Genomic DNA, 16,604 nt, shown 5'->3' with positions numbered 1-16,604 from the left:
AGAGTGGCCCCTCTCCCCACCCCACCTCATCTGCCTGACAAAACTCACTTATACTCCTATATTCCAGTTCTAAATATGGTGTCAAACTTAGATCAGATGCTCATCCAATAATTTATTTTGAAAATGGCTATTGAACTCCCACTGTGTGCCAGGCACTGTGCTAGACTGGCTGTGCTCAGTAAGTACCTATTGAATGAATGAATAAACTTCTAAGTACTTCAAATTAGAAATAATTTAAGAAAATAATTTGTATTTCTATCCTGTATACTGCTCTTGATTTAAAAATCAAATCAAGGGATTTGGAATATTTAGCTTATATATTTAATATTTAAATTAAATCAAGTCATTTGAAAAATGACAACACATCGAACTAATAAATTTCCATTAATAAACTTTAGAACCCAGGCCTATGTGTTTTGTGAAAAGAAATTGCCTTGGACTAGAAACCAAACAATTAAGTTATACTGAGGTCTTAGTGTGTCATTTTACTTCTCTCCAGTATACTCATTTGTGAAACTAGGGGTTTAAAGAAACAGTCTCTAAAATATCTTCCATTTTTATATTATAAAATTCTTCATGTCCTATGAAACAATTTTATTTATTTATTTATTTATTTGTTTGTTTGTTTTTATTAGTTACACAACAGTACAATGATCTTGACATATCATACATTTGAATCCAATGGGGTATAATTTCTCATTTTTCTGGGGGTACAGGTTACAGAATCACATTGGTTATACAGTAACATATAAACAATTTTTGAGAATAACATTGTCACTCATTTACGTTTTTCTCATCCCACCACTATCCCTTTCTCCTTCTCAGAGACTTGTTATCTACAGTAATATAATTTCCTCTCCAACCCCAAATACACCTTGGCTTTAATCTGCCCTCGGCATCTGTTGCTCTGACCATGACCTTCCTATTGTGGCAGATATGTCCTAGATACCTTCTAATTCAGGATCCTATCATTTTCTATGATCAGTGTGCCAAACACCATGTTAATATGTTTACAGTGAATAGTATTTTAGTTTCTTACCCTCCTAGAGGATATACATATTTTTAAAAAACATTATTGAAAATAAAGCTATGTAATTTTCACGGAAACTTGTCCCTTAGGATGTTCCATAAAACAAAAGGATTTTACATTTTCACATGGCATAGAGTCAAAAATTGCAAAACTAAGTTGAACCCAAATGTCCTATGCTTAACCCTTGTGCTATAACACCTATAATCAGGTATTTGGTTGTCCTAATACATATCTGTTCTAGACCAAGTGGCAATAATTTATTTTTCTCTTTATTAGGTCGCTTTCAAGATGTACTTGGGAATTACACCAAGTGTCACCTGTAACAATGCAAGCAGAAATGAGTTTTCCCTGATTCTAGACAAGAATCCTCTGGCGGAGTTTGTGGAAGAGCTCCCTGCTGGGCGATCTTCTTTGTGCTACTGCAATTTACTCTGTGGGGTTATCCGAGGTGCCCTGGAAATGGTAAAGCACATACTTCATGTTGCCAGGTGTATTAGTTATCTAGTGCTGTGTAACAAATTGCCTCAAAATATAGCTATAGCAACTTAAAATAACACCTTATAATCTCACACAGTTTCTAAGCATCAGAAACCTGGAAGCAGCTGAGCTGAGGTTGTTGTGGCTCCAAATTCTTCACAGCTTAACACAATGCATTCAAGCTGTTGACCAGGGCTACAGCCCCTGAAGACTTAGCTGAAACTGGAAATTCTATTCCCAAGCTCTCTCAGATAGCCTCAGGGCCTTACTGGCCATTGGCTCTGGGCTTCCTGAAGGCACTTGTCACATTAGACATCTCTGTAGATCTAATCACAACAGGCAGCATGTGTAGCCACCCACCACCCATGGTGCAACATGGGAGGATACCACCTGAGGGCATAAGTACCAGGAGGTGGGGATCCTTGCCGGCCATTTTGGAGGCTGATTGCCACACCTGAATTTGAATTTTTCATTGGTTTAACTGAGACACCTAGTAGCATCTATTAAGTGTCAGGCACTGAACATGCAAATAGGAATAAGATACCAATGCTGCCCTTAAATTTTTTTCTGTACAGTAGAAAAGTTGTAAGTGTATAGAAGTGTGGTAAAGGGCTATAGGAGAATATGGGGCAGGAGAAACTTTCTGGACTTCTGAGCCAGCTTTTGAAGAAAAAATTGGAGCCAAGTGAAGCTTCTGGGTAAGGAGAGCAGGGGAAAATAATATTCCAGGCAAAGAATCAAAATGTGCAGAGGCTCAAGAGATTGTTTCTTTCAAAGAACAAGGAGTTATCTCTGTATGACTGACATGAGGAGTCAGACAGAGATTGTCATAAGAAGCCGGATAAAAGAAAGGAATTCAAACCTTTACGTGGAAAATATCAGAGAGCCAGCATAGGTTTACAAACAAGGAAAAGATACTTTGAAATTTTTGTTTTAGGAATTTCATTCCCTTGTCAACCACAGAGCATGCACAAGAGGGAATACTTGGGGGGAGGGAGATGAACAGGAAGCGGATGATGATACCATTAAGTAAACCTGGAGAAAGCCTGCCAGTGGTGATGTAAATGAGAAGACCCAAGAGAACAATATTATGAAGGTAGGGCAGGTAAGATGAGATTGTCAATTGGCTGAAAGGGACAAGATTAAGAAAAATGATTTAAGAATGGCTTTTAGATTTCAGGATAACCTGCAGGGAAGATTGAAAAGAAAGCAAAACCAGGAGGAGTACTTTTGAGGTTGGAAGATACAAAGTGAGGAGATCAGTTTTGATCATGCTGGGATTGAGGTGGCTAACATACAGTGAGGACATTCGGGAAGAAGTTGTTTATGTGTGTCTGGGGCTTACAGAGAGATGTGGCCCATAAGAGGTATGGAAACTGGCAAATGATGCCCAGGGAGGGCTGTGGAGCAAGAAGAAAAGGGAGCCACAAAATAACTCTAGGAAATAGCCAAATATAATGAGTAAATTACATAGAGAACACAAGGACCCAAAGGACGTAAAGGAGTAACCAGAGGTAGGAAAATAACAGGAAAAACAGAGTAACAAAGACAAGGGGAGAAGTATCTTCCAGAAAAGAGAGAAGTGAACAAGATCAAGTTCATCACAGAGGTTAAGTAAAACAAGACCTGAAAAAAGAGTCACACCATTAAATGGAAGATCAGAGAGGCCTTGGTAAAAGCTGTTTTGGAAAAGTGTAGGGAGAAGAAGACAATCTGTTATAGACTGATAAGTCAATGAGAGCTTAGGAAGAGGGATCAGTCAACAAAGTGTAACTTTTCCAAAAGCTTCTCTATTAAGAATGGTGGGGCCAGGTAGTGATCAAAGACTAGACATGTGTTGACCCATGAGCCATGCATGCAATTTTTAATTATTTTTGATAATTATGGGAAGGATAAAGTAAGAGGTGATCCAAAAGCATAAAATAATAGAAATAGTGTGTTCTTTTAGGCTTATCCTGTATCATCAATAGCGATGATACCAGGAAAGGGAGAAGGAAAGTTCTGGGAGTTTACAGGCAAAGGAAGAAACCACAAAACTAAATCAAAGTAAGATAAAGAAGTTTTCAGCTTTCATGGATGACAGTTAATTATTATGCTGAAAGAGAGATAAATATCAGACATCATTATGACCCCAAATACCCAAAGAGCTTCAACATAGTCTCCTTATTTTAGTTGATTTTATGTTAAAATTTGACAAAGGCATGAAAAATCTTATGGGGGAAAAAAAACCTAGAAGGTAAATTTAGCTTTTGTATTTGAAAGTGCAATCTACATTCTTCTGTTACCTGGTAGGCACCACAAGGTCCATGTACTCTGTAAACCAGATTATTTATGGAAGTCTGTGGTTGAAAAATCCAGTCTGATAAGCTTAGGCATTCTTAGTGAGAGATTTGATCAGATAAGTTTCAATAAATATTAATCAATTGTCTGCTAGACTCAGGCATTTTTCATTTATTGTGTTCTTTTACTAGGTACTTTCACTTATTTATCCCAATGACTTAAAATAACTCTGGACAAATACTCTATTGAGGGTGGGTCAGCAATATCAGGCTGCTTTTATTTTGAATACAATTTAATGAATAGAGAAGTAATTCCTGAGGCTCTCTTCAGCGCCTAGAAAATGGGAAATGCTTTAGAAAGGAAAAAAAGTCCTGAACATCAAATATTCATGTCTATAATTTCAATATCTTTAATTTTATATGTATAATTTATTTAGTTGATATTTTTTTCAAAGCTCTCAAAGCCATAAGTGATTGCTAAATGTTATTAGTATAAGTGATTATGTTGTTTTGCTAATGACAGAGTGATTTATGGTAAATCAGTTTGAAAGGAATCCTTTAAGAATCCATTTATCCTTGGAAGTTCTGCTTGGCCAAGCACATCGAGTCAGGGCTATATTTGAGTAGGGAATTTGAGTTCTATGTGAGATGAATCCATAGTTCAGCCCTGCTCTGTGAACATAGCTGGGCATGTCCCATGCATTTGGGCATCCTAGCCATCCAAGCTGGGCCAGGCGTGGCCTACTCCTGTCTCAGCTGATTCACACCACAGAGGTGATATGTGACCAAACTGTCTCTGGAGGACAGTCAGGGCTCTTCAAACCTAGAACAAGTTCTTTTTTATGTTTCCACACAGAAAGTAAAGAAAGCTGAAAAAATAGATTGAGAAAAATTTAGAGATCTTTTTTATAATTGAACAGGCCTATTTTTTTCTTCTTTTTTTCTAGGTTCATTTGTCTGCTGATGTTTCATTCTTGCAAGACAGACTAAAAGGTGACAGAGTGACAGAAATAGGAATAACATTTCTGAAAAAGCTAGACGAGAAAAAATATAGACGGAAAAAATGAAGAATAATGTGCAAAATGTGACAGAGTGGCTAGTTGAGGAGTGAATATTAGTGAAACACATACGGCTTCAGAAATTTTGAATTGCTTTATAGCATGAGCTTTGAAAGGCTTATAAATCAACCAGAAATTTAAAATGCAGAGCATGTGGATTTTCTTTTTCATATTTTCAACCTCACATTCATAGTAGTTCATATACAGATAACTTTCTGCGATGAATTCTGTATATTACACAGTCCATCCTCAAGGAGTCTATTCATTTCATTAATAGGAGAAAAAAGGCACCACCTATAGAAACAGTGTATTATCTCTTTTTAGTAGGACAATGGATGATTTGATAGAGCATAGAGTTCATTATAGAGAGACAGTTTCTAGGTACTGTATATTACATTCTCCAGAGAAATAGTTCCACTTGTAACACTTTTCCATATTTTCAAGAAATTATGGATTTCATATTTCTTATATATTATCATATAGCTTTAACTTCCTGAAGCTACTCTTGAATTGTAACCACCAAAACAAGTTATTGATTTGTATGCCAATTCAGAATCATTTAAAAATAGCATTTAATTTTTATTCACTTAGCTAGAATTAACAAAACCCCTTCATTTTTTTCATGTACTAATGACAACCAGTCAGGAAATCTCTAAAAATGAATGGTAAATAATGTTCTTTGAAGAACACTTTCTAACTCCAAAGTTTATTTACTTTGAATTTTTACTATCATTTTTAATCCCCTAAAAATCTTCCAAAGAATATTTTGTCTGTGGTCAGAACATATTTAAAATTCAAAATGAACCGCATTGTTAAATAGACAGTAATCTTTGCCAGACCATCAGTACACAAGAGCAGCCTTGAACACAGCCCAGAAATTAGTACTGCAGAGAACTCAGAGTACAAGTAAAAGTTATTATTAGCAGGGCTCCATGAATTAAAACTTGGGTCTGGTAGTGATAGAGGTCAGCTAGGACTTGAGGAGCCTGATGATCCAATCCCAATTGTGTTTCCAGTGGCATCAGCTAATCCTGACTAGTGTGGCTAATCCTGGGCAACACACCTCTCTCCTTTCCTCCCACCCTTTAAACATGAGGGGATTGGATATGATAAATATCTAAAAAAAAATCAGTGTGTTTAAATGATAAAAATGACCTCTGAAATTCCACATTTGGAGATATTAAAAGATCATAAGAAAACTGTTTATTCCTCATCTATCAGTTGTCTCTTTGAAGGCTACTGAGGTAGACCCAAAGGACCAGAGAGGGTCCCTGAGGCAGCTGCAGCATCATGGAAAGTCCTTCAGGTCTGTGGCACAGAAGATGAGTATAATCTTGAAGAAGATGTTAACTATCAGAAGGATATTATTTCACGTATTTTAAGTTCATGCCTCCAACAGAATGCTAGCCTGCAATCCATCTCAAAGCTTCTTTTTAGGATTTCCCCACTTTCTGTTCCATTACCTCTTTTTTCTTTACAGTACACTTATCCCTCTAGGAACCCATGGAGACCAATGTTTAAGAAAGTCCTTCTTAAATCAGCACTCAACTAGCTCTATGCCTGGAGTATTCTCCTATCTCTCTATACCTTCCCTCCTTTTTTCTCCCAATCCAGCTATTAAAATCCATACCCAGAAGATGACTTAATCTTTTATTCTCAGTGAAGCCGAGTATTTCAACTAGCAATGGTTTTAGGATAAAGTTTGTTTATCCTGGAATATCCTTTGTGTTTCTCACCTGGTGGGAAGGGAGTCTCTTGGCATCAAATTTATGCTACAAAAGGTAACCTAATACCCAAGAGAATGACTTGTTTGCATTTAATGTGTGTTCTAACCTGAGGAAAGTGAGAAGCTAGAAAGTGCTGCCCATTTGAATTATGAGCCACTAATTTTAAATTTTCTAAAAGTCACATTAAAGAACAGGTGACATTAATTTTAGTAATATATTTCATTTCTACTACTTATCCTAAATATTATTATTTCAACATGGGCATTTTACATTTTTTATACTCATCTTTGAATGTCAGTATGTATTTTATGGCTTTTAGTACATCTGAAATCAATGGTAAATTCTCAAAGATTAAAGAGAAATGTCCTTTCAAAACAATGAAGTTGTGATTAGTGGTGGTTAGTAGCTTTAGTTTTTATATCAAAATTAATTGAAATAAATTCAAAATTCAGTCACTCTTGTCACATTTTAATAGCCAAATATGTCCAGCTGCTACTATGGACAGCAATGGTCTAGAATTCCCAATCAAACGATCTTTAAATCTCCTTCATCTTTGATGCAAAGAAAGAATCTGGAGGATCCAGGATTATGGAAAGGAAGAGAGGAGATGGGCAGACCTGAGAGAAGCTAAGGAAAACCAGCATAAAGAAACTGTCAGACATCCATGGAATGGTCTCTCTCCACTGAGCTGTGACCCAGAGAAACAATAAACAAAGATAGCACATCATCCCTGGGCTCTAATTGTGTTTTCATTGCTATTGTGTAAAGTTGGGTCTCTCTGATAGAGGGTTTGAGGAAATTATTCAGCATAACTATGAAGTGATGTCATATTTTCATTTCACAAAAGCCTTCAATTTGGACCTAAAATCTTGATCAAAGCAGAGATTTTTATCATCTTGGCAAAACAAAAAGAGGAAGAAATGTGTGGGGCAGATAGAAAGAGAGAGAGAAAGAGAGAGACTAGTGCCTTCAAATGACACCCTCAGACTGCTGCCCAAGGTGTTTCTGAGAAGGCCAGCCTTGGTTGCCTGTTCACTGTTACAGTTGCCAGGAATCAGAGATGCTTCCCTCAGCATTCCGTGCACTTATTTATTGTCTTCTCAAACTTCTCAGTTTCATCCATTAGTTATTAGAAGCCTGAATCTTTTCAGCAGTTGGAATGGACTATTATGAATAAATGGAAAGTTCCCTCTTTTCCTTGATAGAGACCAAAGAAGAAATGTAGAAAACCAAATGCTTAAAGTGAAGGAAATATTTCAAAATTTTAAACCAAAGACACTATTTTAACTAAGATTTGCTAAATATTAACTGAAGTAATAAACGCTGAAAGAAGCGATGTTATCCATTGGTAAGGGACCCTCCAGTGGGGACTGTAGACCCTCTGCAGTCCTTATGTTTCACAGCTTCATCTACCACCTGGAAAATTTGCATGATAAAAGGTCCCATATTCTTCTTCTTTCAAAAGAGGGCCAAAGTTTGTTTATTTGCATGATAAAAGGTCCCATATTCTTCTTCTTTCAAAAGAGGGCCAAAGTTTGTTTATTATGCTTAGTTGTATATTCTTTGAAAGATTTGTCCAGTTGCTACACTTCCTCATTCTGGTGAACTTTCCAGGATTTTATCTGGGTGTGAACAGCAGTCAACCAACAGTGTCTAGAGCAAACCATCAGTAGAGAGAAGAGCACCTCAGTCTGTTCTCTGGGAAGGAAACAACCAGTTCAGATCCAATCAGCAAGTATCACCCTAAAATTGAAAACAAGTAACAGTCACAATAATCAGTGAGATTTTATTTTCAAGTATTTCACTAGAGAGAAGGAACTAAACCTAACAAATCAAAAATTGTAAAGCCTTCACTTGAAACAGTTAAGAAATAGATATCCTGGTGTAGTTACTGGTTATCCCTTAAAATCAGATTCTCTTTTTCCCAATTAAATCTTTCATTGCTTTTCTTCCTCTGTTTCTTTTATCCTCCACTTTTTTTTTCTAGAAGTCCTGTTGCCAATTACATACTTTTTTCTTCCAAGGAATCTTCCTGAAACTTAAGTTTCTTTCTCTCCCCCACCCCCTCTTTAGTGCTGACAATCAAACCCAGGACCTTCTGTACTCTAGGCAAATGCTATACTACTGAGCTATGTCCCCAGCCTCTTTCCTTTAAAAACTACCTTTCATGAAATATACTTTTGTTGACTTGCTATGTCTTTCCCCCTCCTAATAAAATGACATTTTTCTGTTTGGATGTTCATCATTTCAATTAGGCAACACATCTACTTCAGGAGAAGTCCGCTTTATACCCACTTTGTTGCTACTACCTAAGCATAGGGTCTCATTTCCAGTTTAAAAACACTCCTGTGAAAGTCATAATCTACATATGGTATCCCCAGACCACAGTCATTGGTTCTGGCATGTTAATTTTATTTTTTTAAATACACAACAGTGGAATGCATTACAATTCTTATTACATATATAGAGTACAATTTTTCATATCTTTGTATAGAGTAGGTTCATGCCAATTCATGGCTCTATACATGTATCCTTTTTTTGCATTACAATTCTTATTACACAAATATACTACAATTTTTCATATCTCTGTTTACATATAAAGTATGTTGACACCCAATTCAATTCTTCATACATGTACTTTGGATAATGATGTCCATCACATTCCACCGCCCTTGCTAATCCCCTGCCCCTCCCTTCCCTATCTAGAATTCATCTAATCGTCCCATGCTCCCCCTCCCTGCCCCATTTGAATCAGCCACCTCATATCAGAGAAAACATTTGCCATTTGTTTTTTTGAGATTGGCTAACTTCACTTAGCATTATCTTCTCCAACACCATCCATTTACCTGCAAACGCCATGATTTTATTCTCTTTTAATGCTGAGTAAAATTCCACTGTGTATATATGCCACATTTTTTTTTAATTCATTCATCCACTGAAGGACATCTAGGTTGGTTCCACAGTTTAGCTATTGTGAATTGTGCTGCTATAAACATTGATGTGGAGCATGCTACAGGGACACTGCTACATCGATGTTCATAGCAGCACAATTCACAATGGCAAGACTGTGGAACCAACCTGGATGCCCTTCAATAGACAAATGGATAAAAAAAAATGTGGCATTTATACACAATGGAGTATTACTCTGCATTAAAAAATGACAAAATCATAGAATTTGCAGGGAAATGGACTGCATTAGAGCAGATTATGCTAAGTGAAGCTAGCCAATCCCTAAAAAACAAATGCCAAATGTCTTCTTTGATATAAGGAGAGTAACTAAGATCAGAGTAGGGACGAAGAGCAGGAGAAGAAGATTAACATTTAACAGGGTTGAGAGGTGGGAGGGAAAGGAAGAGAGAAGGGAAATTGCATGGAAATGGAAGGAGACCCTCAGGGTTATACAGTGGAGGGGGTAGAGAGAGAGGAGGGGAGGGGAGGGGAGGGGAGAGGTGGGGAGGGGGGAGGGTGGAGGATGGGAAAGGCAGCGGAGCACAACAGACACTAGTATGGCAATATGTAAATCAATGGATGTGTAACTGATGTGATTCTGCAATCTGTGTATGGGGTGAAGGTGGGAGTTCATAACCCACTTGAATCAAAGTGTGGAATATGATATGTCAAGAAATCTGTAATGTTTTGAACAACCAACAATAAAAAATTAAAAAACAAAACATTGATGTGGCTGTGTCCCTGTAGTATGCTGTTTTTAAGTCCTTTGGGTATAGTCCTAGGAGAGGGATAGCTGGGTCAAATGGTGGTTCCATTCCCAGATTTCCAAGGAATCTCCATACTGCTTTCCATATTTGCTGTACCAATTTGCAGTCCCACCAGCAGTGTATAAGTGTACATTTTTCCCCACATCCTCGCCAACACTTATTGTTGTTTGTCTTCATAATAGCTGCCATCTGACTGGAGTGAGATGATATCTTAGAGTAGTTTTAATTTGCATTTTTTCATATATTTGTTGATTGATTGTATATCCTCTTCTGAGAAGTGTCTATTCAGGTCTGTTTCTTATTCTAAGACTATGGACAGTGTCTCTCGTATGTGGCTCTGGTTTCTGCTGACATAGGAGGAGGATAGGACAAATGGATGAAGAGGGAAAAAGCCTGCCCTATCTCTAGAATTTCATTTACACAAGCCAATAAATTTACTGTATTCTTTACAAGAACAGGATTCATATTTTGTTACCAACTAGCCATCAACAGGATCTAAAGTAATGCATTTTCCAAATCTCCCATTCCTTTTATTAGCAATGAAATAAAGCCTGTTTCATAATATCTGATAGGTCAAAATTCTCTGATTTCAGGAGCTGCCCAATGATATAAATCTTTCAAACCAGCAGACTGCATTTAGGGACTTATTATTTTAGGGAAGTATGTGAATCACACAGATTTTGTTGACTTTGAAGGTAAAATCCTAATTCCCAGTGATACATATCAAGTAATAGAAAAACCTGGAAATGCTGGTTTCTTTTATTTGTGTCCAATTAACATTTTTAGCAGGTGCTTGGTACATGTATTATATCATTTAATTCTCACAGCAGTTTATGAGGCATTAAGTTTGTAGCAGAAAGGAGAGGGTTGGCTATGAACCTACAAAATAACTTAATTTTCCAGTGCCTTACATGTATTAAGATGTGAGGCTAGTGGGTAAAGGGAGATGGAAATGGCTCCCAAGAATTCAACCTGGAGGATTAATGAATAAGGGACCATCGCGGGAGCAGCCAGCATAGGAAAGATGCTAGTTAGCCCTGAGTATTTTGAGTTTACAGTGGCTTTGAAACATTCAAAAACTACCAGGAGCTCAGAAGAGGGAGTTGAACTGAAAATGGACTTTGAAGTCATCATTACACAGATCATGGATGTGGATGGCAACACTGAGAAGAGTATAGACTTGAGAAAACACAAGGGGCAGAGATAGAATTTTGAGACTCACCATTGTTCACGAGGCAACAGGGGAGAAGAACACCAAGGAGGCCAACTTTTCAGTCAGAAACATAGAGGGGAGAAACTCGGGGCATGAAGCCAGGTTTCAAAGGAAATAGAGCAGGCAGAGGTGTTAGATGCCACAGAAAAGCCAAGAAAGTTAAGCCAGTAAAGGGGTTTGGAATTTGCATTGAGAAGGTCTTTGGTTCAGAGCAATTTAGGGCAGTGGCAGTGGCAGAGCCTTCATTATGGTGGACTAAGGAGACCATGGGAGCTGAGACACTGTGTAATGGTGATTCTTTTGAGGAACTTGATCATAAAAGGAAAGAGGATATTCAGTGCAAAGGTGTGCTATTTGATTTTTTAATTTTATTTTTTAAGAATGCATCTGTTTTAGTCAGCTTTTTCTCTGTTGCAACTAAATGACCTGACAAGAACAATTTTATGAGGAAAAGTTTATTTGAGGGCTCATGGTTTCAGAGGTTTCAGTCCATAGTCAGCTGGCTCCATTCCTCGGGGTTTGAGATGAAGCAGAATATTGTAGCAGAAGAGTGTGGTAGAAGAAACCAGCTCACATGATAATCAAAAAGCAGATACAAAATATATACCCCAAAGGCACACCCCCAGGGACCCACCTTCTCCAGCCACACCCCACCCACCTTCAGTTACCACTGAGGTAACCCCTGTCAGGGTTTTAATTCACTGATTGGGGTAAGGCTTGCATAACCTAATCATTTTTCCTCTAAACCGTTTTTTATTGTCTCATGTGTGAGCTTTTGGGGGACACCTCACATCCAACATAATAGTGTCCTTTGAAAACACAGGAGGGAGGGAATAACTGATGATGCAAAGTCATGAGAAGTGGATATGCGAAAGATCTGGACCACAGGGGAAGAGTCTGACTCAGAACTGCTCGATTACTCCTTCCTCTGAGAAGTTGAGTGAGCAGAGAGCGGGATGGGATGAGAAGTTTTAGAAGACCTTGATCCCATTCGTGACCATTGACCTCAATCTTCCCCGAGAAGCAAGATTCAAGTTCTTTGTGAAGAAGGGGGTAGGCAGAGGCTGTTATACTTCCTGCTGTGGAGCTTTGTCCATACCCTTAGCTAATAATCCTTAAAGTAGCAAATAACCTGCCTTCAGATTGAATGATCATGCTCAGGGAGAAAATGCACATTATCTTTGCTTTACTTGTGCTCATTAATTTCCATGATGGCATCCTGACTGGTCAGGCTTATCTGAGATTCCCCATGAATGATGAGAACAATGTCCAGAAGAGATGGGCCATTTGGTTGTGTGCCATCATAAGGAGTTCTTCAAGCAGCCATCAGACTGTGGCTGCAAATTTTTCCCAGGTTTTCCTGCATTTGAAAATGTTTGTGATACACACATGGTAATGCCACTGGGGAAAGCAACGTAACTGACACTACCAAGACTTGTTGGCGATTATCCCAAAGATGTCACAGAAATGGGAAAAGCTGATAAAAGCCACAATTGGGGAAAAAAAGAAAAAACAAAACAAAACAGGAAAAACAGCACAAAAAGCTGGAGTATCATGAGCTGTCCATGGGCTGTGTGTGGATTGTGTTGCACATAGTAGCCTCCTGAGGGGATAGGCCTGGCACTGTGAACTCTCTGTCAGGGATTGATCACATGATGCAGGTGAGCCTCCCCCTCTAGCTCTGCCTAAGATCCCACACAGCACCTGAGATAGGTGTGACTTGCCAAGATGTCAATCAATCTGCTGACCAAGAGATGTCAAGAAGCAAGACTCCACCTTTGAAACCTTATCCCTTTCTCTGATGTCCCAGCTAAAAAATAAAGAAACCATGGGCTCACACTCTCTTTGCCAGCGCTTAGCATGGAAGCTGACCCTTAAGGTCGCAGAGCCGTCCTGCCCTTGGTTTACAAACTACTCTCTGTGTCATGTGATTTTTGCTGCTTTCTTAGCTTAATGTTGCAGCCAGCTCTTTTAAACTGTGTTTGTCTCCTCTGCATGGATCATGGGGAAGACTGCCAATAAGACCACTTTTACTGCTGGAGAAATGCTTAAAAACTGACAAGAAGAAAATCTCCACTCCCACTGCCAGGAGTCCCCCCAAAACCATAACCTGTGTCTGTCTGGTGGCTGCCTCAGACATTTCACATTTCAGACAGTCTGGAAGCACTCCAGGTCAAAACAATGTCCTTTTAAACCCACTAGACAGGTGAAAGATAGGCCTTTTAAGTTTCTCTGAACACCTGCTGGGTGTAGTCCCCCGGGAGGGTGTCAAATCAAAATGAATGAATTGAGGGGAAAAGTCCCAAAACTGGTTGCTCAAGTTCAGACAACTCAAGGGGTAATTCTTTACCAAGAATGTAACTTCTCCAGACTCAAAAATTGATTAAAGTTGTATTTCTATGCATGAACTCAGCCAGCTGTCTCTTGGCAAAGATTTATTCCTATAATATAAACTTAAACGTAATTGAACATAGTTGAACTAAGTCTTAATGATATCCATGGTAGCTACCTTTTAGAAGCAGAAATATTTGTCACAAATTTGGCTAAAACACAGGAAGGCAAACTATGTAGGAAATTGATATTTCTTTCCAGTTCTGGTATATTAGACTTTATATAAAAAGCTATAAAGATAAAAGTTTAGAACAACAACAAAAAGTATTGGAGAATTTATAAAGTATCCTACTTTTTTAATTGATAAAGTTATGATAACTGAAAGTTTGATTTGATGCCATAAGGAAGATACCAAAAAAGAGAAAATTAAATTAGCAATTACTAGTATATGGAATTGCTTCCTCTTGGAGATATGCAAGAGTGCTCCAATTCCTATTACCTCATCAGCCAACTTACTTGCTCAATTACCTCCTTACCCCTCCCACTGCCTCCTCCTTAGAAGCTTAAAAATATTCTCAAGTCTCTATCATCCTAGAAAGAACACTCCCTTGACACTTCTTCCCCACCAGTGCCTTCCTTGTCCTTCCATTGCCAAACTTATCTGAAAATCATGATGTGACAGAATAAGTACCAGCTTTGAAACTGGACACTCTTGTGTTAAAATGCTTACCTTGCCAATGAAGAGCTGAGGGACCTTAGGTAAGTCTCTTTCCTTCAGGAAAAATAACACAATAACACCTTCTTTGAAAGATCATTTAATGAAGGGCACCCGTTATTCTTATGCTTATTGATTTCTCTTCTTTGTCTACCATTCATTCCTCCTTCACTGCAACCTGGTTTCTAATCTCACATTCCACTGAGTCTTTAGTACTGCTGCAATTTACCCACTTATTTGTCCAATAAAATAAACATTTTATTTCTAGTCTATCTTTACCTCTCTGCAGTGTCTTAATATTCCTCACTCCTCCTTCCCGGTCCTTTCTTCTTGTTGGGCTTCAGAAAAAAGTCTGCATCTTGATTCTTCTGCTGTATTTCATCAAATGACGCCAAGTCTCCTTCATGGCCTGTAGTTCCTCTGCCTTTCCCAGATGTTATGCACAGGGCTCGTGGCTGGAGATTTCTCAAGTTCAACAACTCCTTGGATACTATGAGCCTCACACAAAATGCCTCTCCTTTCTACCCTCCTCACCCCCTGCTTCCATTCCCTACAAGTGACTCCACCTGGATGTTCCAGAAACATATCTGGTAAGTTCAAATCTCAGCTCATTATTTCCTTTGCTCTCTGCTAACTCTCCTTTTCTCTAATTTTCCACTTCCTAGCTAATGACCTCATTTTCAAAACTAAAACCCCTTTATTCATTTATGGCCCCTTTCCCTCTTAGTACTTACATCCAATCTGTCATTAATTCTTTTAATTCTACATTCTAAATTGCCTTTAATTTTTCTTTTCCACTTAGTTCAAGGATCCTCAATTGGACTTTGTTTGTTTGTAAAGAGCATCTTACCATTAAACTTACATCACCTTCCATTTTTATATTTTTATTTTGAGACAGGGTCTCCCTAAGTTGTTTCAGGCCTCAATAAGTTATTGAGGCTGGCCTCAAATTTGCAATCCTTCTGCTTTAACCTCCTGAGTCTCTGGGATTACAGGTGTACACCACCACACCTGGTTCATCTGCACTCTTGAAGTTGCTTCCTACTTGGTTTTCCATCTCCAGTTACTTCCACCCCTTTTTCACTCTCCACATTGGAATCAAGTGATTTCTAAAGTAACCAGATGGTGATAACACCTATGCTTCTCCAAGGTTTACCTGTCTATAGCATTTCCAAAACATACCATCCTCCTTTTTTTTTTCCATCCTCCTTACTCATCAAGTTAGGTCCATCTCTTTAACCTCCTGCATACACAATATACTCAGTAAAGACTATCCTAACTGGCCCATGACCCACTTCTCTGGACTGAATGATTTTTCCCTCCGTTAGTACCTCACACACATTTCTACTATATATGCTGAGTGTATTCTTACTTGTCTTTCCCCCTAAATTAGTCTGTGAGTTCTGCTTTGACAAAGAGTACATCTTATTTATCTTTACATTTCCTAGCACCTAGAGTGATCCCTGACACTCAATAGTATTTTTTATTATATAACAAAATTGCAGAATGAATGAATGAGATGATAATCTAAATATCCAATTGGCCCATCTTGGAAAGTTATCCTCCTTTTCTCATTATTCATTTGACCTTCTATTGCTGATGTCAAGATTTTTGTGCAAGGTTCTCCAAAACTCACCAATATGAAACAGATAGAATGTATCTTTGTAATTATAGATGCATGTGGTCATGAAGATATCCAGAGTGCTTTGACTGGTCATGCACAGAACTACATAATTTGCTCAAGACATGGGGATTAGGGGGAAGACCATAATTTTCTTGCATATTTCCTAAATTATGTGTTCTCCCTTTTAATTTTCTGGTGTGATCAATCTCCATAACAAATGGGATAAATATTCTTTATTCTACCTGTCCTTTGGTTCACTCTTTCATTTTAAGGACATAGGCTTTAAAATTAAAAGCCATGCAAACTGTAATAGAATGGATATGGGTACCTCATCAAAAAAAGATTTTATTTACTTTCATAGGTAAATTGAAGACATCTTAAAATAAGCACAATAAAAATATCCATTATATCACCAAGTCTGGTTGAATATCAGC

General features: G+C 38.0%; 1 protein-coding gene across 15 annotated transcripts in view; it reads left to right on the top strand.

Moving 5' to 3' along the window:
• Trappc3l (trafficking protein particle complex subunit 3L) overlaps positions 1 to 7,671 on the top strand; it is a 70,066-nt gene extending 62,395 nt beyond the window's left edge. For all 15 annotated transcript variants that reach the window (XM_058573271.1, XM_058573270.1, XM_046426457.2 and 12 more), the window contains 2 exons: positions 1,307 to 1,492; positions 4,734 to 7,671. In XM_058573271.1, coding sequence (XP_058429254.1) covers positions 1,307 to 1,492; positions 4,734 to 4,853 — 306 coding nt within the window. In that variant the 3' untranslated portion in view covers positions 4,854 to 7,671. The remainder of the gene's footprint in view (positions 1 to 1,306; positions 1,493 to 4,733) is intronic.
• Positions 7,672 to 16,604: the final 8,933 nt, after the last annotated feature.

This window comes from Marmota monax, unplaced genomic scaffold (assembly GCF_021218885.2).
Source record: "Marmota monax isolate L192 unplaced genomic scaffold, Marmota_monax_Labrador192_F-V1.1 WCK01_AAM20220418_F8-fsc00174, whole genome shotgun sequence".
Classification (NCBI taxonomy): Eukaryota; Metazoa; Chordata; class Mammalia; order Rodentia; family Sciuridae; genus Marmota; species Marmota monax.
The sequence above is the reverse complement of the archived record's forward strand: the minus strand, read 5'-3'. Positions and strand labels throughout refer to the sequence as shown.